This window comes from Heptranchias perlo, chromosome 14 (assembly GCF_035084215.1).
Source record: "Heptranchias perlo isolate sHepPer1 chromosome 14, sHepPer1.hap1, whole genome shotgun sequence".
In the NCBI taxonomy this organism is placed as follows: Eukaryota; Metazoa; Chordata; class Chondrichthyes; order Hexanchiformes; family Hexanchidae; genus Heptranchias; species Heptranchias perlo.
The window spans coordinates 52,824,330-52,836,048 of NC_090338.1; the positions used below are offsets into that span (position 1 = coordinate 52,824,330).

Here is an 11,719-nt window from a genome sequence, read left to right on the forward strand (position 1 = left end):
TCCACTACTGTTTTTACACTTCTCAGAAATTTGCCTACATATTTGCTCTTCTATCTCCATCTGACTGTTTGGGAGTCTATAGTACACTCCCAGTGATGTGACTGCCCTTTTTTGTTCCTCAGCTCAACCCATTGGGCCTCATTTCATGAACCTTCTAACATGTCATCCTTCTTCACAGCTGTAATTATTTCTTTAACCAAAATTGCCACCCCTCCCTCCTTTTTTATCCCCTTCTCTATCTCGTCTGAAAATCCTGTAACCAGGAACATTGAGCTGCCATTCCTGCCCCTGTTTAAGCCATTTTTCTATAATAGCTAAGATATCGTACTGCCACGTGTCTATCTGTGCCCTCAGTTCATCCGCCTTATTCACTATACTCCTTGCATAAAGGTATTTATCTTTAAGCACTGCCAAATTCCCTTGCTGTTTATTTTCTAACCTTTGTTTCCTCTGCCTTCCTAAGTCACTTACTAATTTTCTGCCTTCTATCTCCAGTTCTGATTCTGTCCCATCTGAATCTACACTCAGGTTCCCATCCCCCTGTCAAGCTAGTTTAAACCCTCCCCAACAGCATTAGCAAACTACCCCGCAAGGATATTGGTCCCGGCCCTGTTGAGATGCAGCCCATCTGGCCTGTACAGGTGCCACCTCCCCCATAACCGGTCCCAATGCCGCAGGAATCTAAAGCCCTCCCTCCTGCACCATCTCTCCAGCCACGCATTCATCTGCTCTATCCTTCTATTTCTATACTCACTAGCGCGTGGCACCAGGAGTAATCCGGAGATTGCTACCTTCGAGGTCCTGCTTCCTACTCTCTTTCCTAACTCCTTAAAATCTGCCTGCAGGACCTCATCCCCCTTTCTACCTATGTCATTGGTACCAATATGGACCATGACCTCTGGCTATTCACCCTCCCCTTCCAGAATGTTCTGCAGCCGCTCAGTGACATCCTTGACCCTGGCACCAGGGAGGCAACATACCATCCTAGACTCACGTCCATGTCTGCAGCTAGACTTGCAGCTAGAGCCCCTGTCCTATCTTTTGTTCTGTGGATAGGTGTACATGCACAATTTTGTCTTCTCACCCACTAAAACAATTGTTGCACCGTTACGTTCCAATCAGGATTTCCATGTGACAGCCATTTCTCCAGGATAGGTTACAGTCCTGCAATACACTCCTGAATATCCATTATTTTACAGGCAGTTCTTTTGTTCATTATTATCACAGGGAATTTTCTGCTTTGGCAATTCATTATACACATGGTGCAATGTACTATGGTGAGAGTAATTTGATTCAATAGCCCTGTGAAGTTTATATTACAAGAGATCAAATTACTTTTCAATGCGTGTAATTAATAGCACCCACTTGAGGGTTAAATGTTGGCCAGGACTCCCCTGCCCTTCTTCGAATAGTGCCTTGGGATCTTTAACGTCTTCCTTGAGAGGCCAAATAGTGCCTCGGTTTAATGTCTCATCCAAAAGTTGGCACCTCCGACAATGCAGCACTCTGTGTCGCACTGAAGCATTAGTCTGCCTTATGTGCTCAAGTTCTGGAGTGAGGCTTGAATTCACAAGCTTCTGACTCAGAGATGAGAGTGTTATCACTGAGCCAGCGCTGACAGTCAAATGCAAAAAGAAATCGTCTCTTTATCTTTGGGAAAACCCCCCACAATGTTGTGCTTGACTAAAATTGTTGGAGCAGTACATTGTTATATTTCACCATAATTAATCAGGCTATAAAAGGGAAGCATTTTCTATTAAACTTTTTTACCGTTTAAACTAGGCTTTGCAGTAGCAAATGAGAAACTGGAAGGAAAAGAAGTAATTCAAGGTAGTGAGGCAGCTGCTGAAGCTAATGAATAATTTAAGCCTGATCACAACTCCGCTTAATAGTATATTGCAGTTATATAAGTGGTAGCTCTTTTTACAACAATGTTGGTAATTACAAATCAATGTATGTATAAATGTGACCCAATCCCACTGGATACCTTAGGCACTGTATCCACATCAAACAGCTTAAATAATTTATTTTTCCTTTGAGTGTTAGTGACCTTGTAGCAGTTTGATAGTAACTGAATTTATATACTTAGAATGGGTTGAACGCTACTTTCAGAGTTTGTTTTCTGCAACTCTCCTTTATTGTTATAAACAGTACCCTATGGGCTGCATTGATTACAACTTGGATCAATTAATGGAATAAGAATAAAGAGCACATACATTAAACCTGCTAGCTCTCTCTGATGTAATAATTTTGGTTTATTTACTAAAACTGATTTTTAACACCAAAATAAGCAATCAGGGCCCAGCAAATTGAATCATTGGCATGTAGCAAAAAAGAGTCAGCTTAGTTATTTACAAATAAAACTCAGCCAAAAGCATTAAATTCCCTCATGAAGACTAACTGCCCTCGTACAGATCACATTTCTATATAAAATGTGTTCCTTAACACGTTTTACTTTAACTTTAAAGAAAGAACTTGCATTTATATAGCGCTTTTCGTGAACCCTGGGATGTCCTATTGTGCTTCACAGTCAACAAAGTATCTTTGAAGTGTTGTAAAGTAGGGAAACGCAGCAACCAAATTATGCACAGAAAGGTCCCTCAAACTGCAATGAGATAAATGAACAGACACTCCTTTAGTGGTGTTGGTTGAGGGATAAATGTTGCCCAGGACACCAGGAGAACTCCCCTGCTCTTTTAATTTCAGTGGAGGTTGTTCATTTTTCTCTTGGTTGTCAAAGAAAGTTCAAAAGTGAAGAACAGAAAAATTTGGTGAAAAACAGAATTTGTAAAGAGTTACAAAAACTCATAATTAACTTTAATGTCCTTTTTGTTTTTTTCTGCTTATTGATTTTTGACCACAATATTTTTGTTCAAACAAAATGGGGAAGTGAAAATGAGGGAAAAGGAAGTATAGGGTAAGCAGTAAAAGTATTTCAAAATGAGTATTTTTATATAAAACATTGTGTTTATTCATTAGCTTAGTGTTGCAGTAAGAAATTTACTCCTGACATTCGATTAATTGCATTACTGTGATATTAGCATTTTTCAGCATCAAGTTGTGTGAGCTGAAAACTTAAAAATGGCTCAGGAAGACTGGAATTTCCTTGGACCTGTTTAGTAGTCTAAAGGTTCAAAGTTAACTCTTTGTAAATTCAATCTTCTAAAAAGTACACTACTAGTTATAATTACCCTTTAAATAAGGGTAATCCTGTTTTTTTAATAAAACAGAATAAATAATGTCACGACCTACAAGAGTGCTAACTCCTTTCTGAAATCTAAGACAGATCAAGAACTTTAGAATTGTCAAATTTTAGAATATTTCATTCAACTCTTGGATTTTTCAGCATAATTAAGTTTTGCTTCATAACAAATTTCCAGACTTGAAGAATATTTCATTTAACTCTGGTGGTATAGCACCGGTTTTTATGGAAGTGAATGTGCTGTAAATTACATAACTGATTAGACAATAAATTACTATCAACATTTTAAGTGCATATGGTGTGCAGTGTACACTTTTACTACCAGCTGAGGGGCAGAAGTACTTTCAACTGCAATTTTACATTTATTGTTTTTTCTTTACAATACTGTTCACAAAGACAGGGTGACTATACACTTTTCGCTAAACAGCAGTAACTTTAACAAGAAGAGTACAAAGAGGCATGCAGAAAACATTCAAAAAAACATGACCGTCAATGAGACTGAGAACAAAGTATAATAAGGTAATCCTCACAACATTAAATGTAGGAACTAATACAATAATGGAGGACAGTGGTTTTATCATTTTACAATAAGGATTATATTGTATGACTTATCATCAGGTGTGCCTTATAAGGTAGTGAAACAGATCTGTGAGGTAGCTGGCTGTACTCTAATCAGTGAGAGGGGATCAAGTTGTTCCTGCTTTAAGGTCTTAGGGCTTTATATATTTTTATTTATGAAAAGCACAGACATTTTACACAATTTTATAAGTAAATCCAACCACTGCTAAAGGACCATTAGCCCCTAAACTATTTATATATTGTATTGAGCTCTTAAATGAATATTCTAGGTTGATCTACATTTTGAATGATGTGTCAAATAGATTCCTTTAGAAAATTAAACAAAAAAATAACTATTTTAGGGCAACTTGTAAAATAACTAAACAAGGGCAATGAAAACTGAGTTAGCCTGTGGAATTTTCTGGAAAGGTGTGCTCAATCCATGCACATGCCTAGAACAGGTTTACTCATTTCCTGCAGAGACTTGAGAATATCAATTATTAGCAACTGATAATATGGACTTCATTTTTGTGATTAAACTACATTGGACATTGTATTGGATAGTATAGTTTTGCATATCTTATCAGATCATCAAAAGCTATTGTCTTAATCATTTAAATGTGAAATGAAGTTTTCTACTGTTAAGTCAAGCTGTTACAGGGTCCTTACCATGGGCACAACTGTCAAAAATAAAGACACACCTTTTAAAACTGTCTCAAAATGGTCATACTGGAATATTGGATGGTTCATGTATCTTTAACATAGGAACAGGAGTAGGCCATTCAGCCCCTCGTGCCTGCCTGACATTGACAGACATAGATACATTGGGTACCAGTTGTTGCACATCCACCTGATCTTATCATTCAAAAGTGGTTATCTTTCTACAGCCATTTGTGGTAGGGCAGAAAGAAACAGTCTGGCATTAAATGACAGATTGTAGAAAATAAAAAGCTTATCTTAAATATGCTATACCAACTAAACAAAAAGTAAAGCAAGAGCTCTACAAATTTGTGATCAGAGGGCAGATTTTTATCAGAAGATGATTTTGCAATGTATATTGAAAAAAAATCTATGTATGCATTTATACATATTATGAAAGTTTGGTGACAATAAGAAATAGCTCATTTAATGCTATAGAATATATATTTTATTATTTTTTTCTAATTTACTAATCATTGGTATGATTTTGTCAGTATCATATTTCTGTGACAGGATAACTTCACTAAATAATTAGCAGATGACAACATGATTTAATGGTATTCTAGTTAAAACTAACAATAAATCAATGCAATTTTTGTTAGACTTGAATAAGGTGTTTAATAAATAAAGAATTAACAACTATCAATAAAATTATAGAATGATATAAAATTACAATATGTTGCATAGGAAAACTCACTAGTGGTATGAATATGTACAACACAGGAAATGAAATAGTTTAATTTACCTTATCCAACAGGTATATTGTTGATACAGAAACTACAATAAATAGTAACGTTAAATATTTACAATATAGAATAAATGTAATCAGTAGACGAACATGTAGACCTTCACAAAAGCTTTGCCTTATACAAAATTACCCAAGAAATATCTAATAATAAAGATTTCGTCCTGAAATAAAGAAGGTGTTCTGATTTTTTCTTTAAATTAAAAAGGAAACTTTCATGCATGCTGAGGTGGCTTGTTGAGTGAGACAATTGATATAATGTTAAGTTTCAAGTACAGTGATTATGGGATATATGTTGCACTGCATTCTAGGAGTCGTAGTTTTTTTTTTGAGTGTAAGTGAAATAGGGAAACTGACTGCTGAGGTGAACTACAATTCCCAGAATATTTTGCACGTCACACAAATCCCATTCTAGGGTATGCGTGTTGGAATGTCCATAATAAAGAAATGGATGCATGGAAATTCTTATGACTAATAGCCTTTCACCTTCTGATATCTGATAACTCAATGGCATCACCAATATGAGCATGTTCCTCGGTTATTCGTCGTGAGGCCTGACCACCTCGGGCACGTGCATGGGCATTCGGGTGAACTTTTCCACTTTTTTCCTTTTCTCCTTTAGGGCTCCTAGTGTTCTCCCTGTCATTCTCAAGATAGTTTAGATCTGTGCTACCCTTGTGGCCCTTACGACTGTCTCCTTGTTTTTTGTCAGGAGCTGCTGTTGTCGGGGTGACTTGATCAGACTGCTTGCGAGAAGAGCACGAATCCTCTTGCAAGATCTGTCTTAGAAATGCAAGGTTCTGTCCAAATCGGGATCTCATGCTCTTCTTTACAGCTTCCATAACGTCTTCATGACAATGGAACAGAGCCTTTATGAACTCCAGGTATGACCTTTTAAAAAGAAAATAAAGACAATGATATATGAATATATGTTGCAATTTTCAAATAGATATACTCTCCACACTAGAAAATAGAGACTTTTACAAGACTGAACTTGATTATCTCACTTAGTTTACCTTTTAATTGTAATGTTTAAAATGGTCCTCATTGAACAAAATTCAACATGAACATGCCCAACATTTATTTGTCATGTTTGAGTTGGTAAATCTATCCATTTACTGTAATAAACAGAATGTAGCCTATTTATATATCTAATCTGGGTCAAGAAACATGTTTATGTTGGATTTTTGAAAATAGTATGGATATTTTCAAAAATAATCATAATTCAGTATAATATGATATTTAAGCAGAACACACAAATAATAGGTAAATAACTGGGTTAACATCTCTGTTGAAAGAACGGGCAGAGAAATGTTATACAAATGTGTTAAGCATTTGTCCACTAATATCAACACAGTAATTGCTATCCTATGGGAATCCATATTTTACTCAAGTGGCCATTCTTCATTTGTTAGCATAGCCTGTTAGTGTTGGTGGATTATTTGAATGTAGAGGGTATCATAATCCTTTCTCAATGTAATGGCTGAATCACTCCTCCACTCATCATCCAACCCTATCCATTCCGCTAACAATTCTGCTCTACATCAAGTGCCTCCAGGTCACATGCCTTCAGTGCACAGAACTTCTAGTCCTCTAACAGTCCAGTGATTGAATCATAATATTTTCATCTCCTCCATGCCCTCAGTGAAGCAATCTAAATCTTATTTTTTTAATTCTTCAAAGACAGTTTCTTTGTGCTAGATTTTTCTGCTCGTTCATAGTCAATTTAATATCCGTGAACTGTCTCTCGGAAGTCCAACCAACAATTATTAGCCTTACCTCTAATGATTCTATCCTTATTTCTGCTTCATGTCAACATTCTTGGGCTCAATGTCGTCTCTAACATTCATTTAGAAATCCTATATTTCCTTCATTTCTAAAGTTGCCCCAACAAGCTTGGTTTTCCCTTTCATAGCAAATGCTTCTTTTCTGCTCAGCAACTCTTAATTCTCTAAATATATGTCCAAGACTTGAATACTGCTCCCAGATCTGGGGGCTCTTCTAGCCCTTCTCACATACTACTGGACAGGATTCATGAAATAACTTCTCATTTGATAAGCAATCCCTTCCTCAGCTTTAACCCTCAAACTTCCTCTACAGTGCAACTTTTCTTCTCTCTCTCTCTCTCTCTCTCTTCAATCAGCATCTCTCCTGTTCCGTCTAAACTGACTACACCAACATACATAGTCTTTCTACTCCCCAACTCCCCTGTCTTGAAATCCAGATTTATTGCACGGCTTCCTAATCTGATTTGTTCTTTCCCAATATCCCAAACTCGGAACTTTTCATCTCTCTTAATCTTCCTTTCTTTCTTAAATCTTTAGGCTTTTAAGACTCAAGGGGGGCAATTTGCAACTTTGGGCAACAGTGTAAAATGGGCAATATCGAATTAGCTGCCCGTTATACGCCACGCCTGATTTTTCTTCCCATTGAAGTCAATGAAGGGGAAATTGGGCGGGCTGTAAATTGGGCGGTCAATCCAATATCACCCATTTTACACCATCAGCGAAAGTTAAAATTACTCCCAAATTTTCAAAAAGAAAGCTCCCAAATGTCATTCTGAGTAAAGGCCCAGTGTAGAGCTGAACCATACAAACTGGAAGGTCCCAGGTATGATCTCGAGTCTATGCTGAGTTAACCTATAACTCAGGCATTACCTAATTGCTACTTCTTGCTTTATCTCATCTCTTTTTTACTCTTTTCAACACTGGTGGTTTCCTGTACTTTGTGCCTTGGCTTTTCATGTTGGTTTCTCAAATAAAAAATAACAACTGAGCTCTATCCTGTCCTTAACAAACAGATTTGTACCCTTCACCAGCCTAAAGTACTGTATTGTTGGACCCGAAATGGTGCCCCAGGTGATTCAGCATTGACTGAGGATCATAACTAGGACTTTCTGAGTTGTATGTTGTAGTATTACACACGGGGATTGCTTGGGGAGTTTCAATTTTGAAATTTTTAACTAAATTTCACAAACTTAATTTCAAATAAAGTATAACATGTCACCGATTATTTTACTTAAACTGGCTGCCTTTGTGATTCTACATATCTAACTTTACATGTGGCAGTTGCAAAATAATTAATTATTTTAATTCAATTTACATTTTGCTGACTAGTAGACCAACAGTTTGTAGTTCATTTGTGCGTTGAAATTAAACAAAATATCCAACTTGCTGCAGATACTTTAATCTGCAAAGTTAGTCAAAATATAAATAATATATTCAAGAGGTTTTGATAACCAAAATATCTCCATCTTCTGGGAACAAAATCTGTCTGGGTCCTTCATAAAAAATAAAATTATGTATCAACATGAAATAAAAATGTAGCAGAGATAAGTTACAACACATTCCATTGTATCCTCTTTTGCTTCTCATTTCTGCTTTCAATTTACTTCAGTGGGGAAAATTAGAACCCAATTTTCAGAGATGGCAAGGTGTGGGGAAAACTCATTCTAAGATCAACATTACTTAAGATTATTTATACTTCTATCTTTAATAACATTTTTCACTGTGGCAATATCCTCTCCTATTATTAATGCCTTATGCTAACTATGGTCATTTTAGTGTAGCTGATTGTATCTCATTGGTAAATATAACTGGTAAACAAATTTCCTTTTTTTTAAACCAAACCCATATTTAAGATGTGTAAACACACAAATCCATCTGTATTTATTACTATGTGTCTATTAGTAAAAATTACAACCATTCTCTGGTCTCGTGCTGAATGTGTTTCCCATGACCTTTTAAAGCACATTAAATACTGTGTGTTTGTCTTATCTGTGCAGTCCTTGAGTAGAATACACAGAACAGTACTATTTTGCCCAGAAATATTTACACAAGGCTGTATAACATGATGCAAGTCCTGCTCGGTACGATTGTACATTGCAGAGTAAGCAAACCGTAGGCAACTTCCTTTACTACTTACCCTTTTGAAAGCAGATGTCGAATGTGAATCATCTCCACGACCACATTAATATTCTCTTTGGCGGTGGAACAGAGGTCATGTTTGAGGTAGCACTCTTGCTGCAGCTGAGACACCATCTCCTGGATAGTGGAGCATTTGCGACTGATGCAGCTGAATTTTATTCTCAGTCCATGAGCCATACATTTCAGAGTATCTTTAATAAAAGATTTACCCTGGACAGATTTTAAGAATATAACATAGTATTATGTTGAAAATACAATTGCATTAATTTACACTAATAAAAGCTTACGTTAAGTGTTTGGGTGGGCCACAAGCCATTTACTTCAGAGTATTTTTAATATAAAAAATTACCCTGGACAGATTTTAGGAATATAACTTGTAATACTGTTTTGAAAATATAGTTGCATTAATTTACACTAATAAAAGCTTAAGTCACGTGTTTGGTGGAAGAGGAATTACAGGTTACCCTTCATTGATTTCGCATTGTCTCTCTGGTTTTATTACCTGGGCATCAAACTTCCCAGCGTTGTGCAGGAAAGCCAAGCATATGTCATGCGGTCCATGGATTTCGCAGGAGTTGTTTTCAAAACATTCAAAAACTCCACATCCAACATCGCCAGCGTTCACCAGGCAGTGCTGTATTTCAGCTAGAAACAGACGTGAAAAAGGCCAACAATTTAACAAGCTGGTAGCTCGCCATTTCAAACCATTTGTGACTACACTTCAAAAGTACTTAATTGGCTGAAAAGCGCTTTGGGACGTCCTGAGGTCGTGAAAGGCACTACAGAAATGCAAGTTCAACCTTTATTTACTCCTGGGTATATCAAATAATTAAGTGGATCTTTATATGTTCCGTTTCAAATATCAGAGGTGACATTTATCTCTGATAATTTGCCGTGTATATGTGCCTTGTTAGCGGATGGAAAGTTTAGGGGACGTGACCGGGGATGAATGAAGTAGTCAACAGTCACTCTTTGGTTGATGAAGAGTTATCTACCAAGTCTTTCGTCGTTCTTTATTGCACCCGAGGCAGGGTGCGTTTGAAAACCTGCCTGGGCTCACATCTTCAAGCGATAAGAACTATTTATCTCCGTCGCTTTCTGTTGCCCCCTACCGAGTTACGAGTTCCCACTTTCCGACCCACGGCTGCTGTGCTGGCAATGGACACCCGCGTCTCTTTGCTCTCCTCCATGCTCCTGCTACTCTCACTGACACACAGTTGCCACCAGTTAACTCTTTTGAAACCTCTTAAGTTTCGTTGGATTTTTTTCTTTTAAACGTCTAGCTAGTTTCAGGCAAATCGTTATTTTTTTTTGTTTCCGGAAACTCTGTTGATGCTATTTCTTTCCCCTCCCCCAAGTGTAAACGTGCAAACAACCGCCAACCTCCTCCCCGCAGGTTCTCAGGGGGTTAATATGCTAACGAGGTGTGCGTGGCTGTAGACACGGAGTCTTCCCAATGTGATACAATGCAATCCGATCATGGGACAATGGTCCCTTGGAATTGCATCACGCTACACACCACAACCGTGTTTTACTACTTTGGAATGGGGGTCGGTTTATAAATAATTTATCCCGGGTTGCTCGATCTGGTAGTTTTTCAGTGTCAATTCGGCCACCGAAATCCTGAAGATACTGCGTTTGCTTCACGTTTTCTCGATCATTTCTAAGTTCAATCGGTATTGAGCACGCTGCCTACAGTCAATTTCAATTCAGTTTCAGTTCTGGTCATTTAGAGCTACCAGGCTGAAAATCAAAAGTGAAGGCATGTGAGATCGGTTCCAGATTTAATCACTAATAATTCATTATCTCATTCAACAGTTTTGCGACTGACTTCCATTTGTGAATATGGGTAGCCCAATCCTTATTAGGTGTGTTAATTATCCCAAGCACAAACAGTATAAAATTGCACACTAACACAGCACATGCATTGTTTAGTGTCTCAGTCCACATACCTGTATTCTGCAACGAAAGTCGAGCTTTTTGCTGGTTGGTCAATTTGTCCCGTTCGTGGTGGTTTTCCGGTAAATCGGCCTCGTCTGTTCCAAGAACGAGATCAGACCGTGTAAAAGTCAGTAGGATTGTCAGAAGACTCGCTAACAGGACTGTGTACATAGCGGCGCTGTCTGGGGCCAGGAGGCGCACGTTGTGCAGGAGAAGCGATTCTGACTGATCACACGAGCGGCTCGTCGCTTTAGTTGCGTACGGTATCTGAATAGAAATCGAGAGAGAAGGAGAGAGGGGGGATGACTAAATATACCAGAACCGTAGCCCCTGGCGTTTCTGTCACTTGAATGAAGGCAAGAAGCAGGTGTTGTCATTGGCTCGGGCCAATCAGGCGCCTAGAAACCATGTCCGACTTTGACAAATCAGGAGGGGAGGCGCAAAGCCAATACTACGCGGATTCCACGCCGGGACCTTTGCGGGGAGGATTGAAAGGTGATGCCATCAACTTTCTGGTCACGTTTGTAATATTACAAGAGGGGCACGTGCTGCGATGTTTCAGCATCGTTCTAGTTCGCTTCCAGTAGCAGGAAGAATTATATCTGCTGTAAATCCATACGTAGACACCCCCCCCCGCACCCCCCCCCC

The 11,719-nt window shown here is 38.1% G+C and overlaps 1 protein-coding gene across 1 annotated transcript; it reads right to left on the minus strand.

Annotated features, from left to right (window-relative positions):
- Positions 1–3,485: 3,485 nt before the first annotated feature.
- On the minus strand, positions 3,486–11,508 carry stc2a (stanniocalcin 2a). Its single transcript, XM_067996434.1, has 4 exons — positions 11,083–11,508; positions 9,633–9,775; positions 9,129–9,340; positions 3,486–6,095 (listed from the first exon to the last, which is right to left on the minus strand). Exons 1-4 carry the CDS (start codon positions 11,240–11,242, stop codon positions 5,687–5,689), a joined length of 924 nt encoding a protein of 307 aa, XP_067852535.1. The 5' UTR covers positions 11,243–11,508; the 3' UTR covers positions 3,486–5,686.
- Between the last annotated feature and the right edge of the window lie 211 nt (positions 11,509–11,719).